This window comes from Musa acuminata, chromosome BXJ3-10 (assembly GCF_036884655.1).
Source record: "Musa acuminata AAA Group cultivar baxijiao chromosome BXJ3-10, Cavendish_Baxijiao_AAA, whole genome shotgun sequence".
Classification (NCBI taxonomy): Eukaryota; Viridiplantae; Streptophyta; class Magnoliopsida; order Zingiberales; family Musaceae; genus Musa; species Musa acuminata.
In genome coordinates this window covers 25,308,699-25,330,349 of record NC_088358.1, presented here as the reverse complement: position 1 = coordinate 25,330,349, position 21,651 = coordinate 25,308,699, and the positions used below count along the sequence as shown (strand labels likewise).

Here is a 21,651-nt window from a genome sequence, read left to right as displayed (position 1 = left end):
CTCTCAATGGCAGGTGATAGAGCAGCAAGGGTCGCAGGGGTCACCGTGCGTGTGGAAGCCATTCAACAAGTCTAATCCAAATGGAATTGGGTACAACGATTTGTAAAGTAACAAAGAAATAAAGACCTGAATGATTTTAGTGATTTAATTTCTTGATACGAAATTATTTTTTTTCTATAAATCATAGTATCATGGAAATACTTTAAAGATTGGGGAAGAGAACACAAAAGTAATAAGGCCTTATCCTCATCATCAATTTTTGTATCTATATTCTTCAAATCTATAACCAATGAATCAAATTTATCCAGATGTGAGAGTATAGATGTACCTTCAGTCATCCGAAGCATGTACAAACTCTGTTAAGTAGAGACGATTCTCTACTGTCCTCTTCATATATACAAACTCTGTAATCTTTGCACCAACTCATGTTGGAACTCCATGTCTTAGCCATAGTCTTGAAAAGAGACTCCACCAAATCCCAATGTAGACAAGCTCCATATTCTACCTTCAATCACATGTATCACAAAGAAGACAGTGAGAAAAGCTAGCTTGTTACGAGAGAGAGAGAGAGAGAGAGAGAGAGAGAGAGAGAGAGAGAGAGAGAGAGAGATATAGATAGATAGATAGATGATAGTGAGAAAGAGGAATGGTTTGAGCAAACTTGAGCATTGATACTCTGATTTATAGTTCAAGCATTCATTGCATCAGAGAGTGAAAATATATAGAATATAAGCATATTTTTCCTACAAAGAGTAGATTTGTCTTTGGTGCATAAAATTACTTTTTCTTCTCTTTCTTTTTCTCATAGCCATATCATAGATCAATTAATGGGCAGAAAACACATGCATAAATGAAGCATTGGTTTGGTTTTTCTATGGAAAGTGTTGAGTATACGAAGTCAGTGCATGCACATTAAGATCATGTATATAAACTAGTGAGAGACGCATGCACATAAAGATCATGTACATGTAGATAAGTCTCATCGTGATGAGCAAATCACTTATGCATAAAGTCCTTAAAATTGAAGTATGCTTATCAATCAAGATTCATATATAGAGCAAATTTTCCCTTCATTTTGCCATCCCCAACTTAAGGCTATGGCTTGGAAGAACTTTTGGGTCTTTCTAATCGTGTAAGGCTGACAACCAGCTTTTGGTGGTATTTCCACTCTTACACTCCTTTTTTCCCCTTTCTCCTTCGTTATACTCATTTGCTAATGCGTGGAATTGCTTTAGGACAGTTCATTAGTGGCATTCTCCATTATGCCGATCGATTTGATCCCTCTTCTCTCGTTGTCTTGTCTCTCATGATGTATGTAATTAAAGGCTCTGAATCAGCGATTTCCTTCACCAAAATCATCATCTTCCTCTTCTTTTCTGCTCTCTATTTGGTAGCTCATCGGCAAACAAACAACTGGTGTTGGCGTAGCAGAGCTGAGATATGGAGTGAGTGCCCTGAAGGGATCCATCGAGATTCATTCTCCTTTATAGCAGTGCTCTGTGTGCTACATATGGTAGCCGATACATTCGCATGGTCATAACAAGTTAGTGTCACCTATTGTTCATATCGATTAGACTACCTTTTCACGACCGAAGGTAGGGGTGTTCAAATCGAATCAAATCATATTTTCAATTCGATTTGATTAAAGTAAGGTAATCGGAACAAAAATTAAACTTAATTGATATGTTTTAAATTAAAATTTGATAGGGCATATTTTGGTATTACCACGTGGACCCACGTAAACAGACACGATGTGGAACCTCAAGTACGATGTGACGCGTAGCACACACGTGGTGGGCAAACGCTTGTCACCCCCCTCCGTACAAACGATATCTTCATGGTACAATCGTCTCGGAAAGCTTGGGGCGATGCCGCGTGACGCCGATCCATGCAGGTTGGTCGGCGCTCGTTCATAAGCTAAAGTCGGTCGCAATTAATTGACCCCATACGACCAACTCATCATCGCAAGTATAAAAGCTAACCCTCCTTAACGAGGAAGGAGGGGGACTTCGAACATTCAACTCTATCTAATTTGACCAAAAACTAACTTAAGTTTCGGAGGGATCGAGTCGGGAAATCCCTCTCCCGACCCTGACCTATGTGTAAAAACTCAACAACAAAGAAGTAGACCATTCGTCAAGAGAAAAGACGGGAATCGAGCGACCAGGCTCGAACCCAACCTCCGCATTCTTCCTCTAAACTCTCTTCCTTCTCTTTCCTTTTCTCCAACAGCCGCAACCGCCAACTCATCTTCCTTTACTTCTCTGCTTCTCCCTTCTCTCCCCCGCTTTCTTTCTTCTCCTTTCTTTCCTTCTTCTTCTTCTCCCTTCCTTCCCTTCTCCACCGCAGCCGCAGTCCTTTCTTCCCTCTCCTTCCTCCTCTGCTGTCTCCCTACTCCTTCCTCATTCTCTCTCTCTCTCTCTCTCTCTCTCTCTCTCCCTCCTCTTCTTCCTCTCTTTCCCCTCTCCTCCACCGACGCACCTCCTCCTGCGAGTGGTGGTGGGGAAGACACAGCTACGTTGGGGGAGGGTTGGGGAAGACACGGCCTCTGTTTGCTTATTTATGATTGGAGAAAATATGACAAATATCTTTCTAGACCCTCCCTCCCTCCTTTTGCCTATAAATAAGCAAAGGCTCCATGTATTTAACAACGTATTTTGAATACAATTTCATCAATGATAATAGCCTTGCGGGAGACGAAGAGGACTAGCTCGTTGCAAGGATCGAAGGCGACAGAAGTATTATGGGATATAGGAGGCGAGCTTCATCGGCTTAGTCGTGACTTTGGTGGGAACATGAAATCTTGGCCAGATTTGAAGGCGAAGTATCCCTTTTGCTCAAAGGATCGAGGGAAGGAGAGGCGTGCTTTTGAGCTCGGAGGGATGGATCTACGTTTCCAAGTATTATTATGGGTTAGGTTATATCGAAAAAGGAAGGAAATCAAGTTGCGATCGATGCGCTTGCAAATATTGAGGTCAAATAGCAGTCAGTATACATATATACTAAGGTAACTTATCATTTAATTGTCATGCACTTAATAACAGTTGCATTTTCCATAAACTAAATCATACTTAGCAGTGTTTATTTCTTTGTTACGATTTGTTGTACTCAATTCCACGTCATTAGCACTTTTTGACTGCTGCTTCTCATTTTTTGTTGTTATAAAAATATAAATTAGACAGGTCGATTTTCCCGGTTCATATGACGACGAACCGGTAAATTAGGTTTAAACATCATCATCTTCTTTAACAGTCACAGTTGCATTTTCTATAAACTAAATCATTCTGGCCAGTCTTTACTTCTTTGTTACAACATTACGATTCGTTGTACCCAATTGCATTTGGATTAGACTTGTTGAATGGCTTCCACATGCACGATGATGACCCCTGCATCCCTTGCTGCTCTATCACCTGCCATTCGGAGTTCTCTAAACAAATGTTCGAATCTCCGTCTTTCATTCATAAGGATTCTCATCTGCTCAAGATCTATGATTGGTTGGTTGAACTGAAGTACGGTGGGCAGAGCGGTAAGCAAGGGTGCTACGTATGTGACCACGCGAATGTATCGGCTACAATCCGTGGTAAACAGCGCACTGCCGTAGAGGAGGATCCCAATGTAAAACCACAGTCGAAGCTTGTTTTCTTCGCACCATTTCATGTTGGCAATTGCAGATTGCTTCACGGCGCTCCATATCTCAGCTCTGCTGCGCCAACACCAGTTGTTGTTCCCGTTCACCAGTAGATGAGCTCCCAAATAGAGAGCAGAGCAGAGTAGGAAGGAGAATCCGGTATAGGAAACCGCTGGTTCGGAGCCTGCAATTACATATATCACAAGAAACAAGACAGCGAGAACAGATGGAGCAAATCGATTGGCATAGTGGAGAATGCCCTTGATGAACTGTCATAAAGCGATTCGACTTATCAGCGAGAGAAATCTAATAAAGGAGAAATCAAGGGAAAAAAAAAAGGGTGTAAGAAGGGAAAATATTACAGCGACAAGCCGGTTGTTCTGCTGCTGGTTTCCTTCTTCGGACATCGGCATGCTTGTTCTCGTTGTGGAGACGCGTCTCACCTCCTCTACTCTCAGGCGGTCTGCTTGGTTGTTCTATTTGTAGACGTTGGTGTTGCCATTTGGTCTGGATGGTTTGGATGAAAACGGCACTGAGAAGTCCTTCACCTCCCATTTCCGTTCTAAAGAGAATGAGAATAACGTCAAAAGTTGATTGTAATAGAATGAGACTTGTTTGTTCATTTCATCGTGAACAACGAAAGCAAAGAGAAGTCCTCCACCTCTCATTTCCGTTCTAAAGAGAAGAGTAACTTCTGCGACGTCAATTCGTTTAAGATATCCTAATGCTTTTGGTAATGAAAAGCGAGCAAGCACAATTATCCGGCATGCTTGTTATCTATGTGGCGATGCGCTTCACCTCCTCGACTCCCATGAATCCTCCTTCAGTTGTCCCTCCTCCTCCCATCGTGCGTGGAGGGATAGAATTTAGACCACTGCCTCTGTAAAAGAACGGTGTCCGTTGATGTCTTCCCACGGGTCTCACATCTATGGCACATATTATCACCTTCACTGCTAAATTCCCGGTTTTTATTTTGTTCGGTTACGTAGCTGTGAATCGATTCTGATTCGAACTGTCTTGTTTTAATCGAATCGAATGAAAATTTTCTTTTTTTTTTATACTTAGTGGTTTGGATCCAATCGAACCAGCTTGAAAACTCCCATCTCCCGTTATGAAAAGGTAGTCGATACGAACAACGACTAAAAAATAGTTCTTTTGGTCTTAAGTTGACCAAACTAACTTATTACTTTTAAGTAACACCCTTGATTTAATTTAATTTTGAAAATAGATAAAATAAATAAATAAATAAATTTAATTTATAAGGAATTTGATAGATGTATTTTTCTTAATTTAGGTTCCAATCTCTATAAATCATTCCTAAGATTTTTCATCTGTTCAAGATTTGTGATATGTTCGTTGAATCGAGCTACGGTGGGCAGAGCAGTAAGACAAAGTATCATATCCGTGACCATGCGAATGTATAGACTACCATATGTAGCACACACAGCATTGCCATAAAGGAGGATCCCGACGTAAAACTATACTCAAAGTTTGGTTTCTTCCCACCAATTCATGTTGAAAATTACAGAGGGCTTCGAGGCGTTAAAATTGACGTTAGAATGAGGGCTTCGAGGCCTACACCTTGGCCAAATAAACTCGTTCACAAAATCATTTAGTTTATACATTTCATCATCAAATCATCACATAAGAGCAGGTGAAAAATGGAAACTAAAATCTGTATGTCAATACATGTTTTCATGGAGTATTTCACGCTTTATGCTCACACTAACACCTCTCACAAGAGGAAAAAAAAAAGAAAGATTGGAAGTTGGAGAAATAACCACACTGTGAAATCAAAGAGCAGAAACGAAATGGCTCAGTAGTCCAATAATATTCTGACTCAACAGGAAGTAGAAACATAACTGTTATTTCACAAACAAAATTATACACCACTCGAATCCCTATACCTGCAGTTCAGAGGCTGTAACTTCGAACAAGATTTTGACACAATTGAAGCCAGCCTTTCACTGTCAAGTCAAACCAACAACAGTAATCATAATTGCTAATCATCCCTATTTCAAAAGCAAAATTGCAGATTGTCACGTTAGATAAAAGCCTCCATCGTGGTGATACAATGCTTCTTGCCTTTGATCAATGAAATTTACGTGTTTTGCTGACAGCCTGAAACTGCAGTTCCGAGCTAGAAGAAGAGTAAGAGAAGATTCTAACTCCTGTTGGGAGACAGACCCTGGATGAAGCAACAGGGAACTCCAGACTCGATTCTGCTTAGACAGGGACACCAGCTCCTTTAAGTGAAAGTACAGGACCATGGTAGAAGTTCCTACTTATTAGAGCAGGATCTAGAAATAGCACTATGACGGTTATATCATCATGGAAGTGTCTCCTCACTCCACGATCGATCTTTTTCAGGTCAGAATATCTCATTTCTCTTTTCTTTGCTGCCTCTTGAAGTGCAGCTTTGACAAGTCTTCTTGCTATACCCTGCAGGACCAAGAAGCACCAGAGGACAGCTGTTGGTTTCAGTTTGAATATTTGTAGCATAGCGAAAGCTGCACCTTAAGCATCAGAAAGTAAAGCCCGAGCAGAAAGCTAAAAACAAAGATGAGGCACTAATGAAAGTAAAAGAAGTTGTGGAGGTTGCGACTCTGCCGGCACATGTAAGAAACGAAGATACTTATAGAACACAATACTTCGGAATGGTGAATAATCATGTCTACTAAACAAACTGGAAAGTATAAGATAAAATAAGCATCTATGATGCCCAAACATTTTTGGAACAGAAGACCATGAAAAAAACAGGATTTCCAGTTCATCATAACATAGTCAATTTTTTTCAGAAAGGACAAGATCTCTCATGGATAAATGTATTTGCTTGGCAACAAAATCAGATATGCTAGGACTTGGAACAAATGCTGCTAAACAAAAGACTAATAATCCCCAAGAGAGTAACTTACCTATTATCGGCAGGTCGAAAACCTACCAGTTTAGTTATTACCTATCGTGATACAATCCAGTATACAGTAATCTAAGACAAAAAATAAAAAAAAGGTTGAAAAATGATTTAAAATCATAGAAGAATATGTCATCCATACAAAAGAAAACCTGGAAAAAGGAAAAACATCTTACATTACGAGGGTAGTTCTGGATCATATCCACAGCTTCTTGATTGCTCAAATGCTCCCATAGACCATCTGATGCAAATATTATAAATTGATCTTCAGGACAGAGTTTATGTGTCACTATCGATGGCTCGGCACTAAGGATTGGTTTTTGGAAGGGTTCAGGAAGTCGAAATTTTGATAGTAGAGGTTCACGGTTGAACTCTGCGTCTTTCAAATACGCGTCTCCAATGGACCTTGAAACCTGCAGACAAATCAATTTAAAAGGCTGAAGATAACTAGAACGTACTCAAAGTCCAGTAATTCTATACCTGTACCTGCAAATCTTCTTGTAACACAAAAGTCAATCAGAAAAAAAAAAAGTACAATAGCACATCTTTATCATTGAGTACAAAATAGGTATTTCAAAACCAATCTTGGGAATTCGTGGATAAACTACAAATTGTTGCGAACTCAAAAACACTATGGAAATTCTTGCATCGATCCTACAAGCCAACATATTTCACATCACAGGTTCAAGATAACTCCATATGATTCACAAAAAAAAAATCTATACTGTTTCATTCAATATATAATATGTGAAAAATTCTTGCATTGTATTATTGTGATAATGTCCTTGTGCACAGACCCTGGCCAGAAATATCAAATGATACCTGCACTTGTGCTTGAAAAGAAAGCAAAGTCATCTAAACTGAGATCATCAATCACATCCAAGCCTTTTTACACAAGACACACAAAGTCATATAAAAGTAGCATGCATGGTCTAAATAAACATCTTAGAGAAATCACACAAAAATATGTTTTGACATGCTCAAGAAATATGAAGCAAAAAATTATACATTCCATTGTTCATTCAATCAACAAAGCTGCAACGTGACGCTGAGCCCTATAATATTCAGTAGACATAACATCTCTTTCTAGACGACCAGACATGAAACGTATCACATAAGTTATGATGCAACATCCCAATTACCACCATCAAACTTCACTCTTGCAAATGTTTGGTCGATAAACTTGAAAACCAGTCTCTCATTATCACTGTACGAGTTAGGATGTCTTCATCAAACTTCTTTTAGGAAGTAATGATTCATCAGATTGTTACAAGGGGCTGCTCAACTGTTAATATTAATTCTAATATTTTGTTTGAAGGAGATATGGTATGCTTTCTATCTGGAGAAAACTCATCTTATAAAAGGTGATATGAAAAGTAAATTTTATAGAGAATTTGTCCACACCTTGTTAAAAGTGATTAAACATCCTTAAAAAGCTTCATGCAAATAAATGATTCTAGTACCAAAAGCCATCCCTTCTCCGCTTCTAGGTATATTTGTCTATAACAAACATCTAGGGATGACCATGATGTAATACACAAAAATTATTCAAAATGCATACTATAAAACCCAGGTTATGAAAAAAAAAAAGGTTATAAGAAGCATTAGATATGAATGAATTTGCAAAATCTCACTGATCACCATAATAATTTTAGAAAATTAGATTACCTGTATGAGGCCTTTGACACGCCAAACCTTATGCTTCAAAACCACAATCTGTGGGTCATTGGGATGCAATGAATGCAATTCCTCTCTCACAGATTCAAAGCTCGCATTGTGCTCGGGGCACATTTGGACTGCTGTAACCTCTCTAAACCCTCCGTCAAATCTCCCAAGCACTGCACGGGAATCCCCAAGATTTGCAACATAAAGTATTCCCCCAGATACAACACCAACCAAACAACATGAACCGACAGAGGCAATCTGCGGCTTAGTGAACCACTGCTTTCTTACAAAAGAGATAAATCCCTCTTCTGTCGCTGAAAATGCTTTCTTTATGACATCTACTGACATGTCTTGCTGTTCTGAAGCAAACTCTGCATATCATGTACATTGTTACTATAACCAAGGAATTATGGATATAACATATAATCGAATCAGATGTATCTGAACAAGAGAATTAAGAATTTTTGAGTCTTTGACCAAAATTAGCAAAATCTAAGCAAAGTTTTGGAATGATAAGCTTGGAATTACCAGATATAAGCTGCAGAATTAATGCCAATAAGTAGTATATTGTTTCGTGAGAAATTATTTAGGTCATCAAGTACAACCATTTAGAATATGATAAAGCAAATCTCCAGGTAAGATTCAGAAGATAGAAATATTCAAGAGGAACCATCAGTTTCCTGCCATCCTTACACAGGTATGCTATGTAAATCTAACGTTATTAAGCTATCCGCAGAATGGATAGCAAAACACTTAGGCAATAGAACACATGTAGAAACACAGCAAAATTCAGATAACATAATTCATGTTGGGATTTTGCGAATTTACCAACAAAAATAAATCAATCCATGAAGAAAATGCACAAAATCCTTAAAACATTTTTTAGATATCAACCACAATCTAAATGAAGAACGCACCGCACCACAAGCAATCAAGTCAACGGATAACTGGGAAATGAGAGGTGTTATCCAAAATAGAAAAGAAAGAAAAGGACGTACGTTTGAGGTGGAGGAACAAACGCTCATTGATGTAGCGCGACGCCTCGGGTCCGCCGTGCCCGTCGTAGACCCCGACGAACGTGCCGTGGGGCCCGGGCGCCTCCTCGCTCCAGCTCAGCGGCCCGGACTCGATCTGGCTACCGTCCTCCAGCAGGTTATTCGCCTGCGCCACCGCCATGGAGAACTCCCCCACGGCGTGGCGGCCGAGATCCTTGTACCAGAGGAGGCCATCGGCGCGGGCGGGGGACCCACCGCCGCGGCCTCTCCCTTCCTCCGGCGCCGGCTTCCAGCAAGGCCTAACGATCTTCATCAGCGCGACCATCCACCACTCATCCGTACCACGGTCGATCGCCGCCACCTCTGCCACCACCACCACAGCCGGACTCTTCGATCGGAGCTCCCGGAGTCCAATCGATCTCGATCGATTCGGGGGCCCTCCGATCTCGCTGGGGAGACCAAAACGGGGAGGGGTTCCGCGGTGGGCGATGGGGACAGCAACAGGAGAGGCAGGGGAGGGGGGTAAAGGAAGGTGGTGGATTGGATTTCCGCGAGCGAGCGCTGGAATCGGCCGAGGGGTTTACCTCTCCCGGAGGCAGGTGTCGGAGCGAGGACTGTTTCTAATTTTTCCTTCCATTTACTTATATTTGATTTTGGGTGAAGTCAATAACTAAATCTCGTTACTTTTTATTTAATTATATTTTATTTTAAGCTAAATATTTATATCCCATCTCCTCAACTTACATATTTATCCCTTCTCTATCTTTACATATTAATCATTTCTTCCCTAATTTTACTAATATTTTTAATTTTTCTGTCGTTTTTTTTAAATTATTGCAAGTTATTTAAAGGATGAATAGGGAGTTAAAGAAGGGTATTTTTGCGATTTTCTCTTTGTTTTATTTGATTACTAATAATAATAATAATAATAAGGGTGAGTTTGGTGTGAGGTTTGACCGAGCAGGTGGGTGGAGGGCAGTCAACCAACGGCCCCCTGGTCTGTAGCCAAGTTTGACTCCTCTCTCCTCCCCTCCTTTTCCTCTCGCTTCGTTGTCAAGGAAAGGCTTTCTATATCCAGGTGATAGGTTGACCGAGCTAAGATAAGTACCTGCTCCTCCATTCAAGTTCTGTATTGGATGATCATTGCTTTGCTTTGCTTTGCTTCTTACACAAGAAAGGAAACGCAGATGATCCTCACCGTCCATCTCCTACTTAAGTTGGCGTCTCTCCTCGGTCCTGATCCACCATCAGGTTTCCTAAAGGGATGATTTGACCTGTGCGGCAACAAAAAAAAAATTTATTTTTGGTTAATATGAGAAAAATGAAATATTCATGTCGACATCAATCTACATTCGATCGTGGTCAAAACACCTCATGATAAATCTTCATAATATCACCACTGCTACATGAAGTTCAACAGATACACTAATACTAACAGCCAGATTTATTATAAAAATCATATATATATATATATATTTATGTGTTTTATACACAAAGAAAGTCTTATTTTTACAGTAAAGTATGTAAAAAGATTCACAGCAAAAACACAGATGTCAAATGTTTTCCATCATAAAATGCATTCCACAAATTCGATGGCCAACATAAAATCGAACTTCAACGCAATGGATGACAGTAACATAAATGACAGGACAATAAAAAATAGGATGATGATGAAAATGACAGGTACAAAGAAAACAATGAAAAAAGAGGATGAGAAGCACGTTCTGATGATGATGATGATGAACCACCAATACTGACTAAATCATGATGACTAAATCTTCAAGGCATGCTTATCTCGCAAGATCTAAGAGAAGTTCATGAAGATATTCACAAGATTTGGGCCACACTCTTTTCCACACAAATTAAATATAAATGAGAATAAAGAATGAAAAGTAAACAAAAAAAATTATATTCTCGAGTCCCTTGTGGTGACCAAAGTAACAACAGGGTGCCATTATTTTACATGGTTGGTAACAACATAGCAAGAATGCAAATTTGACCGAGCACATCCAGGACAATCAAAATGCAAATGGACCCAAAATACTGGGGCATACCGGGGTAAGTGAAGCCTTTCTGGTGTACAGATCACTAGAGGATGCCAAGGCAACTGGAGACATTCCACACCATTTATACTATGATCGTACACTATCCCCACTGGGAAGCCATCACTTGCCTGCTGGCAGTCATATGACACGGCTGTCCATAATGTGCCAGCTGACCTGATTCATGCCTGTACAATTATAATAATGGAGGCTGCACTCTGAAATGCCTGTTCTCACCTCCAAAGATCCAAATTTGCTAAATTCTATAGCAAGGTAAGTAAGCATGTGAAAAGCACTTGAACAATGTATTTAGCTAAATTCTAAAACAAGATAGAAGGAATATCAGAAGATGTGCCATCTAATACATTCACTTTGGTATAAGCAACCAAAATTACATACTCAACAACAAAAAGAATGTACTTGGTCAGATAAAATTAATTCTGAGTCGAGCAGAGGCCAACCTGGCATCAAACTTGGTTCAAGAACTGGCACAGGAAACCAAGGAACCAGCCGAAGGAGGGGATGCCCCCAACCATGATTAACTACATGGCAAAATATGTGTAGGATCTACTGCCAAGAGATGGTACTAGGCCAGGTGAAGCTGCAAGGTTCATGCACTTGGCATTAGCTACTGGCAGAGTACTGCATGGATCCAATTATACCCTCCTTTACTTCCACAACTTAACACCTCAATATCCGGACCTCTTCTCAGTGTCCCTTCTGGTTCGAGGGGGTGTACCTGGTGTGGTCGAACGAGAGGTGTTCTGATTTGGTTGGCTTTCGGGGTTAAAATTTTGCGAAGCAAGGTATGAAAGAGCTGTAACAACATCAGCTATCAGGGGCCGCAAAGCAGGTTGCTCCTGCACGCACATTGCAGCGACAGCAAGCGCCTGATATAAACCCCTTGGAGGATACTGACCCTGAAGCACTGGATCAACCACCTGTGAAAATTTTCTCCTGTCTTTGAACAGTGGTCGTGCCTGCAATTGAACACAGCACATTTACAAGGATTGACACACAAAAGGAACCCAAAAATTATCTTCGATCCAGATAAGAAAAGCCCTCTCCATCATCATGAAGGGCCAAGCTTAAAAGAGATTCTGTACTAAAAAGATCAACAAAAGTAATTCCTTCCTACTACGAACCACGATAAATTAATTAACCAACTTTTAGTTTGGGGTGCAACTTGGTCCAGAGCATGTTGTAGAGCCAGGAAACTTCCATCTAGGTTCAAGCCACAGGTCAAAACTACCAAGGTGCACTAAGGTCTTGTCCCAGAGTGAGAGGTTGAAAACTGGATGTCGACAATGACATCACTTCATGCCAAAATCCAATCCAGACCACAAAGCAGGAAGTTCTAGACCATGTCAGTGAGGCCTTTCCAGAGAAACTGATGTTGTAGCAGGATGGAAATGTAAATTCAGGAGGAAAAGAGGATATTTGTTTTCCGTCATGAACATTACAGTTCATGAACATAAAAACTGGTTATCAACTTCAGAACTACTTATTCAAGATCAGTAATTTTAACTCAGTACAAGATAACTAATAACGTTTAACATTATAAAGAATTGAGAGGCTGTCATTTTCACCAAGAAAACATAGTAAAATGATGCAAAACAGTTGACAATTAAAACAGGATGATTTAACTACTGGAATCAAGGATGGACAGAGAAGAAGCTAGAGGTTTTTACCCATGCAACAAGATTGTGCTCTCCTGCAGCTCTAGAATTGTCAATGGCTCTTCTTCCAGTGATGATCTCCAAAAGAACAACTCCAAAGCTATAAATATCTGATTTTATTGTCAGCTGTCCGGTCATTGCATATTCAGGTGCACAATATCCATAGGTACCCATGACCCTAGTGGAAACATGTGTGTTATCGCCTACAGGACCAAGCTTTGCCAAGCCAAAATCAGATAACTTCGGATGATACCCCTCATCGAGCAAAATATTAGAGCATTTTAAATCACGGTATATAACGGGAGGACTGGCTTTATCATGTAAATACTCTAAGCCTTTCGCTGCACCAGCTGCTATTTTCATTCGAGTATTCCAGTCAAGTCGCTTCTTATCCGGAGAAAGGTCTGTTGCAACCATATGAATAGATATTTTTCAGTAAAGAATTATACATCTGAAATAACTTGTAAATCATATATGATGAGGCTTTATACGTGAAATACCGTGGAGATGGTCTTCCAAGGATCCTAATGGCATATATTCATAGACCAAAAGCCTTTGATCTCCATCAGCACAATAACCAATTAGGTTAACAAGATTAGGGTGGTGGAGTAGGCTCAACATAAGAACCTCAACAAGAAATTCTCTGTTTCCTTGCAAGCTATTACGGTCAAGCTGCTTTATAGCCACAATCTGCAGACCACGTAAAGCTTATGCTAGCAATCTTAGATCCAGGGAATACAGTATGAAATAGCAGAAACATTTCTTGAGTGCAGTAAGGAGTTCAAACATAGTAGCTTTAGGAATATGCAATAGTATCTGTTAAACTACCAGAACAGATAAAAAAGGGTTCAGAATAACAATACAGATGCAAACAAATAAAGAAACCCTCAACTAAGCAAAATCATCAAGACTCAGACTCGATATATGGAGAACAACTAAACACTAAATAAAATATTACATAGTAGATTTTACTGACACTGCCACCATTGGATTCTTAGAATCTCAGAAATAATAGATCTACGTATAACTATATATTTGTCCTCTCCTTACCGGATGAACTTACCTGGTTGCTACTTTCCAATTTGCCCTTGTACACTCGACCAAATCCTCCCTCTCCCAATAGGCAATCAGCTCTAAAATTCTTTGTTACAGCAGCCAGTTCTCTGAACGTAAATGTCTGAGCAGCAATGTGTCCTGATCCATTACTTGATGTCTCCTTTTCATCCGCCAAGCTCTCTTTCTTAACATCCAAAGAAAGATTGGATTTTGACTTATCTGCCACAAAATTTATCAGGAAGAACATTTATTGATAACATGACAAATAAGAATAAAGATACAAAGATTTGAAAACATAGATAATAATTTACACTCAAGATAGCAAGCAATGGGAAACAAAGAACATTTTCTTAGGTTCCAAAACTTAATGCAAGATTTAACTTTAGTTAATAAATTAGTCTCCACTAACTCGAGTGGTTGTGACAGCCAACTGTATGAATATGGATATGAGAGCGAATTCCATAGAGTTTATCCTGTGGAGGACCTAGCACAAAATTATACAGAAAAAAAAAGGAGAAATATGATATGAGTTCAAGGTCCTTTCCTAACAGCTTAAGGTTTCGAGATAGAAATATTCAACTAACATATTATCACGGTATCAGAGCAAGTGATAAATTGGAATTTTGAAATGCTAATCACAACGTCATGCATAAAAAAAAAAAAAAACTTCGGAAGAAAGAAAAGGCCACAATAATTGCAACCCAAAATGAACAGTTCAAGAGAAAAAACAAGAAAAAGGAACTGTCTTTGCATCATAGCATCGAGCAATCAGTTCATACCGCATGACCGATCATCACCACCCCTTCTAGAATCAATTACAGCGAATTCATAAATGGGAAACCATCAAAGATATCAAAGGACAAGAAAGGATTCGCATGACCGCAGATCAAATCCAAACTCTGACTCAATACCCAAAATTTCCGGACAGAAAACCTAACTTTCAGCCGAAACCCACCATCTACCTACCAAAACCCGATTGTCGGGAACAAATCAACCAAATTAAATCTCACAACTAAACGAACCAGTAAGTAGCCAAGCCACATAACCAAACAACCCAAGAACCATCAGAAAAAAGACGCAACTTTTCCGCGGATTCTACCTCGGATACCTGTCGGAAGATGGGGCTGATCCTTCTCGACCGTCTTTGGCTCTCCGGCGCAGGGAAAGCACCCTCCCATCCTCTCTCTCCGTCCGATCCTTCCGAGGTGCTACCCTTTTTGTCGCTTCTCTTGAGCAGGTGGGAAGGAGTGAGAAGAAAGAAGGCAGTGAGTGGCGGAGGAAACGGGAAGAGCTCATCTTACATGTCAATTGACTGCCGAGGGGGTGGGACAGCTGCGAGCACAAACCAAAAATACGTACAGTAATAGAATATAATAAAAATTAGAGGGCCTCATTTTTTGCTTCAAAATACATAATTAAAAATTTAGTAATAATTTTTATATATTTAACATAAGGACAGCATAAATATATTATATTATATTATATTATTTACTAGAAATTAACCGATTTAATTAATTTACACCAACCACCACCATTATTCATGCATATTATCCTTTATATGGAGTTTAATGAGAGATTTTTATTAACTCCTATTTTCCATAGATCTATATAGATGCTAATGGCTCTTATACTTAATTTATGGCTTATTATGATCTTGTAGTAGTTATCGATGAGATAACTATTTATAATTCTCTCTTTATTATTTACAATCCTATTTTAATTTTTTTAATATTTATTTATAAAATAAACTAAAATACTAATATTTCTTTGTATTGTTCTCATAATTCTTTCTATTTGATTATGATGTTTTCATTCTCAAATTTCTCCCTCAATGCTCCCTCGTTACCGTTATCGTCACCTTTGATAATAAGACTCTTCACATGTAGTTTAGTCGATTTTTCCCTCATCGTTGAGTTCTTCGATTACGATGAGAGTATATTTGACCTTTCATTCTTTTTTGATGTTGCGATAGAGAGCACGAGTTAGGGGGTGATTATCGACAACGATATGGTATGTAGGCGATGATCATAAGAGCTATAGGGAAAGAAAAAAAAAATCAAAATTAGGGGGCTATAAATATTTTTAAAATATTTTTTTTTATATTTTAAAAATAGTAAAAAAAGACTCTAAATATTAAGTTGCTTCTCATAATTAAAAAAAATCTAAAATATCCCTCACCAACTCTCTTGAACAAATATTTTCATCCAATTTTTACTAGTTTTGAACTGTTACAGTGTTTTCATTTTGCTCATTTATAGTGTTTTTAATTAAAATATTATAAATGATATCATATTATGTCTTGATTGTCATTACTTGCATATTATTACAGTATTATATTTTTAAGTTTGTAATTAATCTGATTGAAGTTAGGAATTCATTTGACTCATTTAATAGTATTTTCAAATAGGTTTTATAATAATTTTATTGTGATAGTCAAAACATTATAATAAGTTAAAATTTTTATTCCTATTTAGGTGATATTACTTTAAAATTATTATAAAACCCTATTTGAATCCTAGTATAATATATCAAATGATTTTCAATACATTTTAATTACATTGAACTCATTTATAATATATTTTAATATAATTTAAATTTTTTTATTGTGATGACCAAGACAATGTAACATACCAAAATATCATAGTGAATAAAAAAGTACAATTAATATTTTTTTTAAAAAAATAATTTAGGTATTGTTTTAAAAAATAAAATGAGCCTTTTTTTATACGAAAATAATTTTTTAACCTAAAATAATTTTTTTTCTCGAGGTAAGATTTCTAAACTCAAATGAGTGACTTTTATAGAGAAATTGTTCTTCTAACATTAGTAAAATCTAAAATTAATATTTTTTCAAGGTTAGATTCGTAAATTCATGTATGTCCCAACGGGTTCTTTGGGTCGATCGAGTGAGTCTGGGCGCGAAACGTCGAGCGGCGGAGACGGCGAGGCTCTGCAGGGCGCATAGGATCTTGCCGAAGAGCTCGGCGCGGCTGGGCTTGGTATCAGTGGACTTGAACTCGTCGGGGGCGTAGAAGCGGCCTTCGAAGACGGCGCCCATGGAGTCGTTGTCCTTGAGCTTGCGCTCGCGCTGGAAGGCGCGGTAGCGGTTGAGGGCCTCGGAGATCGCCTCGGAGTGGAAGAGCCAGGCGTTCGTGCTCTCGAGACAGGGGCGGATGGCAGTCCGGGGGGTGCCCTCGACGGCCTCGCTGACGAGGGTGTTCTTGGAGACGGTGCTGCGGACGATGGAGAAGGAAGAACGCGTTCTTCGGCGGGGTGTACAGGGGATGGTGCAGGGGTTGGGGACACGGCTGAGGGCGAGGGATTGGTTTCAGGTGCGCTGGGGGGGGCGATTGGAGGCGGGAGGTAGCAGAGAGAGGCGTCCATTGGGGATTAGGAGAATCCAGACTCCAAAGGAAGAGGGGGAAAGCGGGGAAGTCGAAGAAGAAGACAGCAGAAAGACGCTGCCACCTTATCTTTCACTTCAGGCTTGCTCTCAGCCAGCAGCCACGGTCAGTTAAGGGGGTCCCGGATGTGAACCAATAGGAGGAAGCTCTTCCCTGATTGGCGGATCGGCAATGACAGGTGAGCTGAACCAATCGTCCTCTTTGATCCTCCACCTCAACCGCGTCGGAGAGGGCATTCCCCTCGCTTGTATTCTGTGGCGGAGCAGAGCCGCTCTTCTCTTCTCTGAAAGCTCCTCTGGCTTCCCTTTTCTTCTCTTCGCTTGTCCATATCTCTATATTATGTACGCAAGAACACATGATCAATCGATTGGATGGATCTCGGGTTGGGGAGACTCGTACGCGGATCCCCCTCCGACCTCGTTGCTCCAAGGACGACTCTCGATTCCCGGAGAATAGCAAGAACGATAAAGGTCGGCCTTTTCACCCTAGACGAGGCTTATGGTTGTTTTCTTTCTCTATATTCTTGTATTGTCGCTGTTCTGATGTGTTCAAAAGCTTGGAATCTGCTTGTTTGCGCAAAAAGAATTGCCTCTCTTGTTTTTAAGATCAATGATATGGGTTGTGGGAGACCAATGACGGATGTGCAGTATTAAAACGATGATAATTTATTTGATGTAGGATAAGTGCAAAAAATGAATGTCTTGGATGTAGAGATCGTCTATTTTGGGTGTTGATACACTGTTGTGATGCAGGACATTTGTTCACAGTCAAGTACTCTACCACTCGTTGGACTGATTGGTTTTACATGTATTGCCATTCTATCCATTTTCTTATGATAACAAAGATCTTTATATGATCCAAAAGTTGCTTGAATCCAGAAGCCCATTAGTGTTTTTGGGTAAAGAAAAATGTCTTCTTGTATATATTATGTGGATATGATCAACAAATCTAGTGCCATGAAGTACTTTAAACTGTACCTTGTATCAGCGTAATCCTGTCTCCACCAGGAAGGAGTGATTTTGGATCACTTGTTGATCTTATTTAAAATTATCTACAGTCAATTTGAGTTCTTGATGTCAAGGTCAGAATTGCACTAATAATGATAATGATAATGACACTAATAGTAAACCTAAATACTGTGGCTTTCAAGGTATGACTGTTCATTGCTTCACTTATTGTGAGCAACTAGGAGATTGTGTGTTCATCACTTTGAATAATACAAATTAATTGGTTCATCAATTACTTCTTACTAGAATAATCAGAACACTTGTTGGCTTCTGGTTGTGCTCTCATTGCCATTCTTAGACATGTATAAAGCTATATTTATATGTGATGCCTGCCATTTTTCAATTGAATATTCTCTACCTCAGAGACAATTGAACCGTGAGTTCCAATCTTACTATAGATCAAGTTTTCTCCCCATGATCTTGGTTATGTCATCTAGTGGTTATACTTTTCAGAAAGTTATAATTCTTTTCATGGAGAGCAGATGTTTGTGATGGGTAAAATGCCTTACTGAGCGGGTGCCACAGAAGCATTCTCTTTGCTTACCTTCCACTGACTTTGCATTTGTTGGATACTCGTGCAACAGTCCATCCATTCTATGATAGATGACAATATGGAATTTATTCATTGTTCCACCACTTGTTGTGGTTTTCAATGATGCTTAACATTTTTACTGTGAATAACTAATATTCTTCCTTTAGCATACACAACTTATGAGGTATGGATCTCTGTGCATTTTGTTTTATATTTACAGTTGCAATACCTCCATATACAGAGAAATTTGTTGGTCTTCACAATCCATACTAATTGTTGACTACTTTTATTTTGGCACTCAGGTGATAGGCTGTCTACAGACTGGGACAAGGTTTGCACAAAATTTCGGAAGCAGGGAAAGAAATCCATGTTCTCAGAGTTCAAGCCAGACAAATATGTCAACTGGAATCCAAGGGATTCTGATTACCCATTGTCAGAAGAAGTTGATCCCATAAAAAGAACAGAGAGGCTGAACCTCATGCTGTGGACAAGTCCAAAGTTCACCCTGGCAGGAGCTATCGTCATGGTCTCGATGCTTCTCATTTACACTCTTTTAGCCCCACTTAAGTGATCTCTTTGACCCCTATTAGAATCCATATTAAAGTTTTGTGTACAAACAAGCATGATATAATGTGGATATTTGGCCATCAGAAACTGACTTCAGCATCTAATATTTGTACCTGCTTTCTTTTGTCACCCTTTGTTAACCTTGCTCTTTTTGTCTCTCAAATCCTGGCTACCTGTTATTGTATCTAAGAAAATGAGGGAAAAAAGGCTCGTCGATGCATTTTATTTATACTTCACATTGGATAAGATAAAATAGCTTGTGGAACTCTCAAGTAATCTCAAGTGATCTCTTTTATTTACTCTCTAACCTGTTTGATTTAGTGAAGTAATGCCTGCTTTCCACATCCTAAGAAGTAAATTTCTCATCTTTGATTGATCTAATGCATCTGCCTTAAATGATATGTGGTCATGGCTTTCTTTTACTGAGAAATCAGTCATGTTGATAATTATCTGAAACAGAATGCATTCTTTGATCTTGTATGTTTCATAAGACAGTTTGTAGGGTCTGCATTGTTTAATGTATTAGCAGTCCTAGCATCATGCGGGATCCTGAAAGCACCTGAACTCATTTTTAGAGTTGACAAGAAACAGAAGTACATAGGCCAGAATTGTGAACAAAGACTTGTAAGTTAATGGTATCATGGCTGAATTGCTCAGGTAGAAGTTATTTATATGATTTGTAGCAATTATTTATTCTGTAACATTCTTTGTTCGTTTTCAAATTGAAGTTTGTTGTGGTAAACCGGTGCTTGTACCATTTCAAGTTTTTCTTTAATCTGCCCTTTTTCGCAAAGTAGTTGAATTTTCCATTACTTGCGCAGCATAATATTTGCCTCTTCCTGAAAATTCTTCAGAATAGGAAGTATGTTTTTCTGGAATGGCTAATCATTGTTTTGATTGTGTGGAATTCCTCGTTTCTTTGTATATCGCCTTTTTTCATCCAATGCAAATAGTTCTGCAACCAAAAACATGCACTCAGAAAAGTAGTGGATATGAATCTTATTTGTTGAGTTGTTATGAAATTTCTGATCGATTTTAAAGTCTTACATAATTTTTTACTTCTCATCTAAATTTTACTTCTTGAAACCTCATTGAAATATTTGAAGGAAAGAAGAAAAACTGCACTTAGTTTGCAGTCATCAGTATTGCTGAGATGCAGAATATGGTACTCCAGATATAAGCTGATCCAGAAATACCAATCCAGCAATGAGGACTTCAAATGGATTACAGCCATTTCCATTTTATCAACCTTGCTTGAGGATCACATGTCTTCTTTTGCTGCTTACTGATGACAAGGACTGTGAAAGGTCTGTAACATCCATGGTTAGTAGTTCTCTGATCCCTTTCTTTACGTAGGATGATTTGAACAATTTTGTCTAAACACAACTGTTTTGTTTACGGTTAGTAGTTCTCTGCTTACTGGCGACAGGGACTGTGAATGGCCTGCAACATCCAGGTTAGTAGTTCTCTGCTCCCTCTCTTTTTGTAGGATGATTTGAACAATTTTGTCTAAACAAAACATGCCAAAGTTTCATTCACTCATTCCTGTTTCGGCAGCTGATCTCCTATTCAAACCACGGCATATATTACTGCAATTTTGGATGAAGTAAAGGGAAATGATCCTGGCTCTGAAGGTCAAGGAAAAGGTTATAGACTTCACTTGTGATAGGAAATGTAACACTGCGGCATAGTCCTATATCAAGAGTAGAAAGATTTAAGCTGGTCTATGAGAGAATGATGGTACCATTAACCTATCTTGTTGAGTCGGGTTGCGAGAAGAACAATCATAACACTTGTTTTGATATTTTTAAGCATATAGATTAAAATTTGGTGCCATGATGGGGGATAAGCAACAGGGACTTGTGAGTCTTAGTTCATTGGTCTTGGTATCAGACAGCCCCTTAGCAACATTTTGTTGATTACTGAGGAGCATTGGTTGCTTGATTTAAAACTGAGACATCAGTCATCTCAATCACAAGTAAATGGTTGTTGATCTACATACAAATCAAAGAAGCTTGTTTGCACTATTTGGTGGGGGTTGACAGGAAGATGGGGGCGTACTATTAGTTCCACCAACAAGAATTCTTGGTTGACTTTGGCTTCAGCCTTTGAACAGGAAAAATCTATGGACCTCAAAAGACAAAAAGCAAGAGGAACGACTTCTT

General features: G+C 39.0%; 2 protein-coding genes and 1 pseudogene across 5 annotated transcripts; 1 reads left to right on the top strand and 2 right to left on the bottom strand.

Annotated features, from left to right (window-relative positions):
• Positions 1 to 5,468: 5,468 nt before the first annotated feature.
• LOC135651341 (probable protein phosphatase 2C 60) lies at positions 5,469 to 11,391 on the bottom strand. Its single transcript, XM_065171376.1, has 5 exons — positions 11,254 to 11,391; positions 9,203 to 10,473; positions 8,208 to 8,575; positions 6,716 to 6,952; positions 5,469 to 6,070 (listed from the first exon to the last, which is right to left on the bottom strand). Exons 2-5 carry the CDS (start codon positions 9,522 to 9,524, stop codon positions 5,855 to 5,857), a joined length of 1,143 nt encoding a protein of 380 aa, XP_065027448.1. The 5' UTR covers positions 9,525 to 10,473; positions 11,254 to 11,391; the 3' UTR covers positions 5,469 to 5,854.
• Positions 11,392 to 11,527: 136 nt separating this feature from the next.
• On the bottom strand, positions 11,528 to 15,302 carry LOC135651340 (probable serine/threonine-protein kinase PBL7). 4 transcript variants are annotated; one of them, XM_065171374.1, is made up of 5 exons: positions 15,085 to 15,302; positions 13,984 to 14,195; positions 13,412 to 13,610; positions 12,933 to 13,324; positions 11,528 to 12,221 (listed from the first exon to the last, which is right to left on the bottom strand). In XM_065171374.1, exons 1-5 carry the CDS (start codon positions 15,152 to 15,154, stop codon positions 11,931 to 11,933), a joined length of 1,164 nt encoding a protein of 387 aa, XP_065027446.1. In that variant the 5' UTR covers positions 15,155 to 15,302; the 3' UTR covers positions 11,528 to 11,930. The 4 variants fall into 4 exon arrangements, with proteins under 4 accessions (XP_065027446.1, XP_065027444.1, XP_065027447.1 ...); XM_065171372.1 differs by having other exon boundaries at positions 15,076 to 15,301; XM_065171375.1 differs by having other exon boundaries at positions 13,421 to 13,610; positions 15,085 to 15,301.
• Positions 15,303 to 17,402: 2,100 nt separating this feature from the next.
• Positions 17,403 to 19,585, top strand: LOC104000935 (uncharacterized; annotated as a pseudogene).
• The last annotated feature ends 2,066 nt before the right edge of the window (positions 19,586 to 21,651 follow it).

What these genes read in the sequence shown, in the direction of transcription:
- LOC135651341 (XM_065171376.1), bottom strand. Translation starts at nt 9,524, where the DNA reads ATGGTCGCGCTGATGAAGATCGTTAGGCCTTGCTGGAAGCCGGCGCCG. An exon ending in GTGTCAAAGGCCTCATACAG is followed by an intron (nt 6,953 to 8,207) that starts GTAATCTAATTT and finishes ATTTGTCTGCAG; the next exon opens with GTTTCAAGGTCCATTGGAGA. An exon ending in TCCAGAACTACCCTCGTAAT is followed by an intron (nt 6,071 to 6,715) that starts GTAAGATGTTTT and finishes TTGGTCCTGCAG; the next exon opens with GGTATAGCAAGAAGACTTGT.
- LOC135651340 (XM_065171372.1), bottom strand. Translation starts at nt 15,154, where the DNA reads ATGGGAGGGTGCTTTCCCTGCGCCGGAGAGCCAAAGACGGTCGAGAAG. An exon ending in TCTTCCGACAGGTATCCGAG is followed by an intron (nt 14,196 to 15,075) that starts GTAGAATCCGCG and finishes ATTTTGTGGCAG; the next exon opens with ATAAGTCAAAATCCAATCTT. An exon ending in AATTGGAAAGTAGCAACCAG is followed by an intron (nt 13,611 to 13,983) that starts GTAAGTTCATCC and finishes CGTGGTCTGCAG; the next exon opens with ATTGTGGCTATAAAGCAGCT.